This window comes from Muntiacus reevesi, chromosome 14 (genome assembly GCF_963930625.1).
Source record: "Muntiacus reevesi chromosome 14, mMunRee1.1, whole genome shotgun sequence".
NCBI classification, from domain to species: Eukaryota; Metazoa; Chordata; class Mammalia; order Artiodactyla; family Cervidae; genus Muntiacus; species Muntiacus reevesi.
In genome coordinates this window covers 11,902,167-11,915,397 of record NC_089262.1, presented here as the reverse complement: position 1 = coordinate 11,915,397, position 13,231 = coordinate 11,902,167, and the positions used below count along the sequence as shown (strand labels likewise).

At 41.9% G+C, this 13,231-nt stretch overlaps 1 protein-coding gene across 1 annotated transcript in view; it reads left to right on the top strand.

Moving 5' to 3' along the window:
- The window catches only part of DNAH5 (dynein axonemal heavy chain 5), a 308,357-nt gene that overhangs the window by 271,884 nt on the left and 23,242 nt on the right, over window positions 1-13,231 (top strand). Inside the window, exons 71-74 of the mRNA XM_065905594.1 lie at window positions 3,808-4,053; window positions 8,876-9,095; window positions 10,905-11,110; window positions 12,501-12,704. Of these exons, the coding sequence (XP_065761666.1) occupies window positions 3,808-4,053; window positions 8,876-9,095; window positions 10,905-11,110; window positions 12,501-12,704 (876 nt within the window). The remainder of the gene's footprint in view (window positions 1-3,807; window positions 4,054-8,875; window positions 9,096-10,904; window positions 11,111-12,500; window positions 12,705-13,231) is intronic.

Here is a 13,231-nt window from a genome sequence, read left to right as displayed (position 1 = left end):
TTTAAAGAGTATTTAAAATGTTAACCCCCATGAGAATTTTCATGTGGGCTTCTGTCTAATTTTCCAACAATGCAATTGTGAAAAATGGAAAAATAAACAAGAAATAATTGTACTGAGGTGTACAAGTGGCTAAGTGATTTACTAATTTTCTTTTTGACCTAAGTGGTACAATCAGAGTGAATGAGGAAAGTATGTTGGTTTTTAAAAATTTTTTTTGGTTTCTTTTTAAATGTTTCTTTTTTTTTTTTTAAATTGTGGTAAAAGTCAAATAATATAAAACATACTATTTTACCACATGTAACTATATGGTTCAGTGACACTAAGTACATTCACATTGTTGTTTGATTCTCACCACCATCCATCTCTGGAGTTCTCCACCTTCTTGAACTGAAACTCTGTCCTCATTAAACACTAAGTCCTCATTTTCCCTCCCTACGCCATCCCTACCCTGCCCCCTGGCATTTACCAATGTAACTTTCTGACTCTATGAATTTGACTCTTCTAGGTACTTTGCATAAGTGGAATGAAAATTTAACTGCTCCTACTGTTGCAGACAAATATTGGAATGCATCTTTAATTTTAACTTAATATATGTCCTACAAGAAGATTGCACCTTCCTTTTTTCCCTTGTGCTATATATTAATAGTAGGGTAGTCAAAACTACTTTTTTAAGGTGGGCATATTGGTATAACATAAAGGTAATGTATTGTTCTTCCATATCATTTTTACATCAACTCAGAAAAGATAGGGAACTCCATTTTGCTAGTAGTAAAGTAGTATTTGTTGAATAGGAAGACTGTTCAGGTACTAGGGAGGAGAGATAACGTCTACAGGGCAGTATAGAGTTCCCAAAGCCATAGTTGTTACCCTGGGATGTGTCATAAACCTTGATGTGAGAAAGAAGCTTTGCCTAAAATTCCTTGAGGGATACTTAGGTTTAAATATAAGCCCTGCCTCCAGAAGATCCATCTTTTCAAAGACTTTTCATCTGCTTCCATCATGGAAGTTTACCTATGAAACAGACTTGCGGTGTCTTGCCCTCACAGCTAAAAGTTAAATGTTACTCTCCCCAGACATTGATTTTTTTAATGGACTTTTAAGAATAAGTCATAAAATAACAATAGGCTGGAGTTTCTCATAGAAGGTAGGGAGTTTTCCCCTTTGCTCTCCAGGACTGTTTAAAACATTCAGAGTAACCAACTGCCAGTCCTCCTAGATACTTTGGAAACAACCAAATTCAATGATTTATTCAGAAAAGAAAAATGAGTTTTGCAACTTGGGGCCCTGAGATCACCCATCTGTTGATTTTTCTTCTCAACTTCATCCTTTTATCTTGCCCAAATGAATGGTCACACAGCTGCCTTTTTTAAGGGGAATGTAGAAGTTTCAAGTAGACTTTTCTTCCTTCTCTCTCTCGCTCTCTGCCTCCCTCCCTCCTTTCCTCCTCTCTTCTTTCCTTCCTTCTTTCCCTTTTAATTCTTTTCACACTTTATTGGGGTCAATGAGGAAATTTAAATGTCTCCCACTCCTCTGTAACTTTGTTATCTTCATCCTGGCCTACCATCCTTAGGCTGACAACAGCCGTGTCTTCCTATTGGGTCTCTTCTAGGTCATTCTCACCTTGCCCACTCTAGTCCATCTTGTGTATTCTAGAAGAAATGGAAATATCACTATGGTCTTCCTTTAATGTCTTCCCATGGCGCTTATGATAACATCCAAGTCTTAAGCAAGATCTAGAAGGTCCCTTGCAAACCTGTTCTCTCCTCTGAGGTTCTTATTCTCACATTAGATTTCTTGTGTGATTTTTCAACCAGACACCTTCTTAGGGAGCATATGAGAAGGTCTACACTGTAGACGCCTTCAGTCCCTATTCCCCATAAGAGCATTAGGCTTATTCTCAGCATTTCAGCTGAGCGTGACTGCAGACACAGTCAAAACCTTGGTTGAAAGAACAGCGTATTATCAGAGGATGTTTTGTGCTACTGCTAGTTTCTATATAGCTGCAGAGCTAAGAATGGTTTTTGTAGTTTTGAATGCTTGAAAAAAACTCAAAACGGTATTCTGTGATATGCAAAAATTATACAACATTTGAATTCTAGGGTGTATACAGTTTTACTGGAACATAGGCTCATTTGTTTATGGACTCTCTGTAGCTGCTTCCATGCTACCATGGTAGGTTAATTTGTTGCAACAGAGACTGTATGGCCACCAAAATATACTATTTACTACTTGGCCCCTGATGTAGGGAACAGTATATTAGCTCATAGCTTGGATAGAAATTTCCATGTGGGATCAATGCTGAGTTCTATGACAACCTTGGCTTTTTGAGCTCCTTGCTAGGCTAGAGGAGAAAGCACTTGGATCTTGAGAGATGCTGCCGTGATGGATGTACCAGGTACCTGTGGCTGAGAAACAACTGCAGTTTGGGGTACACCTGGGCATTCGGGCTTTGAAGTCATTTCTGATCACCAAGCACGCTGCCCAATGGCTGTGATGAATGTATACACCAATAGACTTTTGGAGATGCTGAAAAACACGTCAACCAAACTTTTAAAGTACCTTTCAGAAGGCTGTAAAAAATGTGTGAAAGTGAAAACGTTAGTCATCCAGTCATGTCCGACAGTGTGACCCCATGGACTGTAGCCCGCCAGGCTTTTCTGTCCGTGGGATTCTCCAGGCAAGAGTATTAGATTGGGTTGCCTTGCCCTCCTCCAGGGGATCTTCCTGACCCAGGGATCGAACCCAGGTCTCCTGTATTGCACTCAGATTCTTTACCGTCTGAACCACCAGGAACTGTTTATATTAATGCTTACGTTAGAGGATTACATAGTGGATCTGGTCAACTGGATATTAAGAGATACAAAAATAAGTGGCATCCTGTGCTCCAAGTGCAGTTGGGTTAAACCTTTAAAATTAATTAATTCAATAAGTATTCAATACATTTCTTCCCATAAGTGGTCATTTAACAGTAATTATCTGTTAAGTATCCATTCAATCCCAGGCATTGTACGGCTTACTTGATTATTTGAATGCTTATAATTTTCCCTTGGGTTTCCCAGGTGGCGCTAGTGGTAGCGAACCCACCTGCCAGTGCAGCAGACACAGAGGTGCGGGTTTGATCCCAGAAACCCACTCCAGTACCCTTGCCTGGAACATCCCATGGACAGAGAAGCCTGGTGGGCTAGAGTCCCTGGGGTTGCAGAGTCAGACAGGACTGAGCGCATATGCGCGCGCACACACACACACACACACACACACGCACACTTTTCCTTTAAAGCATCCTCAATAATAGAGTTGCCAAACATTTTAAACCTTCTGTATAGTATGAAGCAGCCAGTGTATTCAAAGAGGTCCCAGACAAGGATTCGACCAACCTGGATTCTGGTCTTTTAAATGTATGATTGTGTTTTTGGCAAGTAAAGTCAAAGTGTTAGTTACTCAGTCATGTCCAACTCTTTGAGATCCCATGGACTGTAGCCTGCCAGGATCCTCTGTCCGTGGGATTCCCCAGGCAAGAATTCTAGAGTGGGGTGCCATGCCCTTCTCCAGGGTATCTTCCTGACCCAGGGATCGAACCTGGGTCTCCCACATTGAAGACAGACAGAGTGAGGATTCAAACAAATAAGCAAGCAAGGGAATAAAAAGATTAACCAACAAGGAAAAAAAAAAAAACCAACCTATTTTCCTGGCAGGGTTACTGAGAACATCATTGAGATGATCTGCGAAAATGAATTTTGGGAACCACACTGAATTATGAATTTTAGGGGTTGGAGCTAGTTTTGTTGACCCATGTACTGTTTTTGGCAGGCCCGTAAGTACATCATGGACTCCATGGGAGAAAAGTATGCAGAGGGCGTTATCCTGGACTTGGAAAGGACGTGGGAGGAATCTGATCCTCGGACACCGCTCATCTGTCTCCTGTCTATGGGCTCAGACCCCACAGACTCCATCATCGCCTTGGGGAAGAGATTAAAAATAGAAACCCGCTACGTGTCCATGGGACAGGGCCAGGAGATCCATGCTCGCAAGCTCCTGCAGCAGACCATGGCGAACGTGAGACCTGTTGTCTACTTTTGTATTCTGTTGTTGACATTACAGCTTATAAGATAACAATGCAGGAAAGAACTTAGAGATCCTTAAGTACTGAAATTTATGTGTTGTGTTCTGTTTGTTAAACAGGTAAAAGCATGATTCCTGTTAGAAAATTTTCATGAAAAAATGAATACAATGTAAAACATTTTCTGCTGAGCCTTGACTTCTGGGAAGCTTGCCCAGTGAGAGCATCTTATTTCCCGACCCATTTGCATAGTGCTAAACCCTGCTCCAGGTCCCGAACCTTCTTTGGGGTTTGGGGTTCACAGCTCCCTCTCTGTGCCTCAGGTTCCAGCCCCTGTAGATCTGCTTGGGGAATCCACAGCCCTCTAGAATCCACAACACAATCCAGAATGCATATTCTGCGCCCTGGAGTCCCCTAGGCCTGGCCCAGATTCCAGAGGCCAGGAATCTGCCAATACTGTGTGGTGGTACCAGAGGTTTTCCGGAAACCTGGCCTGTCACCTTCCAGGTGGGCTCCTAGAGCCCTTGGCAGCTTTGCAAATTCAACAGCGTACAGCCCAGGCCATGCGCAGGACTGGTCTGGGGCTATTGTAGCTGGAAGCCACATGATGACCTGCTAATGGGACAAGTTCAGAGCTGAGGCACTTTGAGGAACTTAAAGTTCCCTGAATGCAGAAGGTCCTATTTCATCTCTGGAACTCAAACTCCAGAACACTTGTGTGTTTACTCTGGTCTAATCTTAGGTGTCTAGATGGATCCAGTTTTATAATAGTGTGATGCTGGGAGAGATTGGGGGCAGGAGGAGAAGGGGACGACAGAGGATGAGATGGCTGGATGGCATTACTGACTCGATGGACATAGGTTTGAGTAAACTCCGGGAGTTTGTGATGGACAGGGAGGCCTGGCGTGCTGCGATTCATGGGGTCGCAAAGAGTCGGACACGACTGAGTGACTGAACTGGACTGAACTGAGCACTCGGGTCACCACCTCGAAGAGCCAGAGGCTCCTCCCAGCCGCATGAAGTCTCCCTGGTATCCGCACGGTCGTTTATCAAAGGCATTTAGAAGGTCCTTCTACCTGTACCATCCTTTCTGTCACTTCGCAGGTTTAATGAAAAGGGGAGAAAAACCGCACCATCAACACACAATAAGACTCTAAAGGGTGTACATTTTGGCAGGTCAATTTGTAGTCAGTCCCTGGACCTTAACCTCAATTTCCACATGTAAAATATATAAATGTACTTCCCTGGTTGCTCAGGTGGTAAAGAATCTGCCTGCAATGTAGAAGACCTGGGTTCAATCGCTGGGTTGGGAAGATCCCCTGGAGGAGGGCAGGGCAACCCACTCCAGTATTCTTGCCTGAAGAATCCCATGGACGAAGAAGCCTGGCGGGCTACAGTCCATGGGGTGGCAAAGAGTCAGACATGGCTGAGTAACTAAGCACAGACTTCTTTTGGATTCCTGGCTCTGCCATGGACTCCCTCCACCCCTGCTTCCCTCTGCCTGCACCCGTCGGCCAACTACAGGGTGGCAGAACCACTTGCCTCTTACTCCTACTGGAGAACATGCCGTTGTGGTGTAGATGCTTTTCCAGCCTATTTTGGAGCAGACTCCATGCCTTCTTCACTAAACCTGAGCTCTCCCCTCAATATCTCAAGACCCCTCTGTGCCCCCCAGGGAACACCCCCCCATTTCGGACAGAACTGGTTGTCTCCCCCCAACCAGCAGACATGAGGTCCACCATGAAACCACCGGGGTCTAGGTCCCAACTGCTGACTCTAGAACCTTCCACTGTGCTGCATCCTGGTTCCTTCCCCCAGTCTAGAACTGAGTCTGTTGGGTTCTGGAATCTCTGTATTTACCTCTTCCATCAAGCCATGCCCTGCCCCCAGCTTTGGTGAAAGGGAGGGGCCTCTCTCGTGCTCTGTGCTGACTGCTGTGCTTAGTTTGCAGTAGGGAGGGCAGAAAGCACATGGCTTAAATGTATTTTAGTTCAGTTCAGTTGCTCAATCATGTCTGACTCTTTGCAACCCCATGGACTGCAGCACGCCAGGTCTCCCTGTCCATCACCAACTCCCGGAGCTTGCTCAAACGCATGTCCATTGAGTCGGTGATGCCATCCAACCATCTCATCCTCTGTCGTCCCCTTCTCCTCCCTCCTTCAATCTTTTCCAGCATCAGGGTTTTTTCCAATGATTCATTTCTTTGCATCAGGTGGCCAAAGTATTGGAGTTTCAGCTTTAGCATCAGTCCTTCCAATGAATATTCAAGACTGATTTCCTTTGATTGACTGATTTGATCTCCTTGCTGTCCAAGGGACTCTCAAGAGGCTTCTCCAACACCACAGTTCAAAAGTATCAATTCTTTGGTGCTCAGCTTTCTTTATGGTCCATCTCTCACATCCATACATGACTACTGGAAAAACCATAGCTTTGACTAGATGGACCTTTGTTGGCAAAGTAATGTCTCTGCTCTTTAATATGCTGTCTAGGTTGGTCATAGCTTTTCTTCCAAGGAGCAAGTGTCTTTTAATTTCATGGCTGCATTCACCATCTGCAGTGATTTTGAAGCCCCCCAAAATGCAGTCTCTTACTGTATCCATTGCTTCCCCATCTATTTGCTGTGAATTTGTGTGGTAGTTTGAACATTCTTTAGCATTGCCTTTGTTTGGGATTAGAATGAAAACTGACCTTTCCCAGGCCTGTGGCCACTGTTGAGTTTTCCAAATTTGCTGATATGTTGAGTACAGTACTTTCACAGCATCATCTTTTAAGATTTGAAATAGCTCAACTGGAATTCCATCACCTCCACTAGCTTTGTTCGTAGTGATGTTTCCTAAGGCCCACTTGACTTTGCATTCCAGTATGTCTGACTCTAGGTGAGTAATCACACCATCGTAATTATCTGGGTCATGAAGATATTTTTTGTATAGTTCTTCTGTGTATTCTTGCCACCTCTTCTTATATTTTCTGCTTCTATTATTTCCATATAATTTCTGTCCTTTATTGAGCCCATCTTTGCATGAAATGTTCCCTTGGTATCTTGGATTTTCTTGAGATGAAAAATAATCCATGATTCAGAATCCCAGGTCTAGTCCTGGACTCTCCTTCCTCTTGGCCTCCCCGACCCCCAACCTTGCCTTCTTCCCTCTGCTCGTACTGTACTTAGAAAACAAAGATACTAACATTCACAGGACACTTATTTAACATGCATTTAAAATAAATAATGATTTAACTTAAATAACTATAATTTCAGGAAGCTAAATTAGAATTTAAATGGAATATTTTTAGCCTTCAATTTATCTGTGTTTTCTGTTTAGTAGTTTAATTTCTAGTCAAATGGAAAAGATTTTTACTATTATGAGCATGTTTAAAACTTGTCAGAGACAGTAGTGTTTTATGCCAGAATGAACCAACTATTCCAGAATAGTAAAATGGAAGATCTGCTCAGTAAGAAGAAAACAGAACATTAATACAGAAAGCAGTGAGGCCAAAGAAGCAAACTTGGCTAAGGGATTCCTTTTCCATGGATGAGGTTGAATCATCAAAATTCTCACCTAAGAAACTTAGATCAGGAGTCACTTGTATTCTGAATGAAAGAGCATCTGAAGCCTTTTTGTTATTATGTTTCACATTTAAGTCTCCTTTTTTTGAATTGTGAACAGTATCAATTAAATTTTCATAGGACAAAATTAGTGAAGTGAAGTTGCTCAGTCGTGTCCTACTCTTTGTGACCCCATGGACTGTAGCCCACAGAATTTTCCAGGCAAGAGTACTGGAGTGGGTTGCCATTTCCTTCTCCAGGGGATCTGCCTGACCCAGGGATCAAACCCAGGTCTCCCTCATTGCAGGTAGAGGCTTTACCTCTGAGCCACCATAGTTATTTATTCATTATATACTTCTGAAGAAAATTTAAGGGGATATGTGTCGTTACAAAAGGATCAGTTTTACATGTAACTTGATTAAGATTTTAGATCTAGTACTTATTTATCTGTTGGAAAGAAAAATATCTCAGGTTATACCAATCAAATCCAAATGATCCAAAATTACAGTCAAGAAAATAAATCAAGATTATGATCTGGGTATTGTAGATGATTTTAGAAAAATTATTCTATGGATTATATATTGAAATAATTATTACTGGTGCTTCTCTGGTGGCTCAGTGGTAAAGAATCTGCCTTGCAATGCAGGAGACCTGCGTTTGGTCTCTGGGTTGGGAAGATCTCCTGGAGAAGGTAAAGGCAACCCACTCCAGTATTCTTGCCTGGAGAATCCCATGGACAGAGGAGCCTGGTGGGCTATAGTTCATAGGGTCGCAAAAGAGTAAGATGTGACTTAGCAACTAAAATGACAAATTATTGCATGACCTAAATTTTTGCCTGTGTTGCCTTGTACAAAGAATCTTCTTATGCACATAGAATAATGTGTATCAGAGATATGACTTATTATCTTCTAAGACTCTTGTTAGAATAGTCTGATTCCCCAGAGGAGGTGCTTACACATTCTAGAGGATATAAACCCTGTTGCCAGTATTCTAGGAACTCTCTTTTTGTGCTTCACTTTGGTGATTTTCATGACTCCAACCATGTAGTCATGCATGCTAGTAATGGCATCCCATCAGACACACTTGTGGAACAAGAAAAAATGTAACTTATCTCAGTTAAATCTGATCCTATTCTTAGATTTCATCTAGATTAATTTATAGGGGTTACTGTGTTTCCCTGTTAAATTTTAATTACTTAATTTCTGAAGAAGGTACTAATTTGAATCTCTGGGTGAAACATAAAATGGACTAATTTCCATTTCCTGTTGCTGACTTAGGGAGGATGGGCCCTTCTGCAGAACTGCCATCTGGGACTGGATTTCATGGATGAGCTGATGGATATAATTATAGAAACTGAGCTTGTACATGACTCTTTCCGCCTGTGGATGACAACCGAGGTTCACAAGCAGTTTCCCATCACCCTCCTTCAGATGTCCATCAAATTTGCCAATGAGCCCCCCCAGGGCCTCCGGGCAGGACTGAAAAGAACATATGGTGGTGAGTCGAGGAATCCTTCCAAGTTTATGGAAGTTCTTATGCTTACATTGTTTTCTTTAAAGACATTATGGAAAAGGAATTAGATAAGTTTAGTTATAGCAAGTGGTGCTATGCTTTAACATGATGGTGAGGGCATAGCCACCTCTGTCCTGCTGCATGTGAAGTATCCTTGGCCATGTTAGGGTCTCAGATCTTCGGATTCCACCTTATGTTTTTCCTGTTTCCCCAGTATCACTCTCCTTTGGCCTATGCTATTCAGTTTCCCACTTGATTCAGTGATAAAGAATCCTCCTGCAGGAGACACGGGCTTGATGCCTGGGTTGGAAAGATACCCGGGAGAAAGAAAAGGCAACCCACTCCAGTATACTTGCCTGGGAAATCCCACTAACAGAGGAGCGTGGTGGGCTCCAGTCCATGAAGTCGCAAAGAGTTGGACACAATTTAGCAACTAAACAACCGCAACCTTCTCTGCTAGACAGCTGCCTTTTTATGTTACATCTAAACTGGATAATGTTGCTGTTTATGGTCCTCATGCTCCATACCTAACATAGGGCAGTAGCCTCTTCCAAGACAAGAAGCTGAATTAAAATTATGGCATCTGCCTTTATCTCACGTGTAAGGATGTCGGATGTGAGAGAAGTTAGAAATCTGACCACAGCAACTGAATCAGACCCAAATGCCCCTCCTGCCCCAACTGGAGCCAAGATTATTCCCAATAGATTCACCCCCTCTGTGTCATAGCTTCCTGTCTGAGGCTCATCGTCACAGAAAAAGCGTGAGCTTGGAGTTAAAAATCCTGTTTCTGGTCCTTCCTGAACAAATGCCTTTATTCTCATGGGTGCTCATCACTCAAACAACCTGTGTTTCAGTTTTCTCATATCTAAAATGCAGATAATAAAATGATAAATTTAAATTATAATAGTGTATTTAACAAAAATCATCAACTTAGTTATTACATATAAATTTGAAAAATCTACAAAGAGTTTTTTTTGGAGTTGTTAACAAGGTTCACATTTTTGCCAATAGAGTAGATGTGGAATGATGATGTCTGTAAAAACAGTTTGCTAATGAAAACACTTATAATTGTATGTGTGACAAATATATATCTGTATAATAATCATAATTACAATTTGGAGAATATACTCAGGTTGCAAAGGGCTTCTTTTAAATTTTGTTATTTTTTATTATTCTTTTTAATTGAAGTATAGTTGCTGTACAACGTAAATTACAAGTGTACAATATAGTGATTCATAATTTATAAAGGTTATGTTCTATTTATAGTCATTATAAAATACTGGCTGTATTCCCCATATTATACAATATCTCCTTCTTGCTTATTTTATATCCAATCATTTGTGCTACTCAATAGCAATGGGCTACTGTATACAGTATTCTAATTAATATTAAATTGTTAATAGAGTATATAGAAGTATCTGCAACCTGTGTACTTGCCCTTCATAGTAATAATAATAATAATAATGTCTATTATTAATAGTAGTTGTAGTAATAGTAGCGGTATTTTATTTTGCCACCATTTTTATCCCCACTTTTTTCTTGTTATGTTGGTAAGAACTTTATCCATATGAGTGAGACCCTACTCCCCTCAAATCTCTGTACGTATTTTTCAGAGAAATGTCCTCTGGGGACCCAAAAGTTAAATTACAACTGCCATATGACTATGATAAAGATGGTTCAAGATAAGTGAATTTTAACATCAGGAATTTACAGCAATGATTAGTAACTTGTAAAAGTGGTAGAAAATAAAGATGTTTGAGAGATGAGACAGTTTTTCCCCACTGACCTCAACAGGGGTGAGCCAGGACCTGCTGGATGTGAGTGCCGTGGCCCAGTGGAAGCCCATTCTGTATGCCGTGGCTTTCCTGCACTCCACGGTCCAGGAGAGGCGCAAGTTCGGGCCCCTGGGTTGGAACATCCCCTATGAATTTAACCAAGCCGATTTTAATGCCACAGTGCAGTTCGTCCAGAACCACCTAGATGACATGGATCTCAAAAAGGTACTTTGTGCACACTGCTTTCTGCCTTGGGTGATTTGGGGCTTGAATCCTCGAGCTAACATGACCCCGCCCCCCTGCCCCCACCAGCCTTGGGTGAAATCCTGTAACAGCGGTGGTTTTCTATGCGGGCAAAGTCATCCTCTTTAAGTCGTAGCAACTTGGGTCACACTAACCTCTTAATTTCAGGGAAAAAATGAACACATTTTAATTATCTTTTTGTTTCTCCAAGGCAAGTTGACATTACAAGTAAGACAACCTAACAGGATCTATTGGAGGGAGGGAGCAATGGATGAAGAAGCTTGTTTTTTAAAATCCTAAAACCCCCAAAATTTAGAGTCTAGATGACTTTTTAAAAATTGAAATATAATTGGTTTAAAATGTTGTGTTAGTTTCTGCTGTCCAATGGAGTGAATCAGCCATGTACATGAATATATCCCCTCTCTCCTTTCCCCCACACCACCCCCATCCTACTCCTCTAGGTCATCACAGAGCCCCGCGCTGAGCCCCTTGTACGATACACCAGCTTCCCACTCGCTCTCTGTTTTATATGTGGCAGTGTATGTATGAGGCTTCCCTTGTGACTCAGATGATAAAGAGTCTGCCTGCAGTGCAGGAGATCTGGGTTCAATCCCTGGGTCGGGAAGATCCCCTGGAGGTGGGCATGGCAACCCACTCCAGTACTCTTGCCTGGAGAATCCCCATGGACAGAGAAGCCTGGTGGGCTACAGTCCATGGGGTAGCATAGAGTTGGACACGACTGAGTGACTAACACACAGTGGACATATGTCAATCCCAAGTTCCCAATTTTCCCACCCTTCCGTTCTCCCACTATGTCCGCATGCCCATTCTTTATGTATGCGTCCCTATTCCTGCCTTGGAAATAAGTTCATCTGTACCTTTTTTCTAGAGTCCACATATATGTGTTAACATATGATATCTGTTTTTCTGACTTACCTCACTCTGTATGACAGACTCTAGATCCACTCACTTCTCTACAGATGACCTATTTTGTTCCTTTTAGTGGCTGAGTAATACTCCATTGTACACACATACTACTTCTTTATCCACATACTCTTGAATGTGTGCTTTTTAAGGAACAGCCTCAATATTCTTAAAAAATAAGCATTTTTTTTTCCTATTGAAATCAAAGTCAAGAAGTACATGAATGCAACAGACTCTGTTTCAAATCATGAACAGGAGCTTTGAGTTCCCCTCATGTTTGTCTATTTTTCTTTCTGCACTTTTTAGTTACTGAGGAGTGAATGAATGAGTGCATGAGCAGATGACATGGATGACAGTGATGACGATGCATACATGGGTGTTACTTGGCAGGGAAAATGGGGGTGAGACAGTAATCAGTTCTGCACCTTCCTTCTGTAACTTTTCCCAGGGTGTCTCTTGGACCACTGTCCGCTACATGATAGGAGAGATTCAGTATGGAGGCAGAGTCACCGATGACTATGACAAGAGACTGTTGAACACGCTTGCTAAGGTTTGGTTCAGTGAAAATATGTTTGGACCAGATTTCAGCTTTTACCAAGGCTACAATATTCCAAAATGCAACACAGTGGATAACTATCTTCAGTATATCCAGGTTGGTCATCTTCAGAGTTTTATGCATAGGGCAAATATCTATAGCCAGGTGACTTTTTTGTTGTTATTTATTTATACTTCATACTTCTTTGAAAAGAAATTTTAATGGCGACGCATACTGAACGTGGAAGGTTCTGAGCACCAGAGATGTTGTCTTCGTATGTTTATATTCATCTAATGACTAAACTGCTTATATTTGTTCTGAGTGTATGTTTTGTGTCGGTTCTCTCCTTCCCCTTTATCTCTCTTTTTGTCCACGCAAACTTAGTTCCCTGACCAGGGACAAGAAGAATTCATGCCCCCCCTGCAGTGGAATCTCGGAGTCTTAACCACTGGACCTCTAGGGAGGTCCCGCTTTCCTTCTCTTTTAATGCCCCAGTGAGGAATTCTCTTTGGAGAGATGATAGATTGGGGAGATTTAGATCCAGGGAACCTACACAGATGCCCTTTTGTGTAGGGCACCTATACTCAATCTTGTTTTGTGTTTCAAAGCATTTACCTTATTCCATGACATCTGTTTCTTAATCC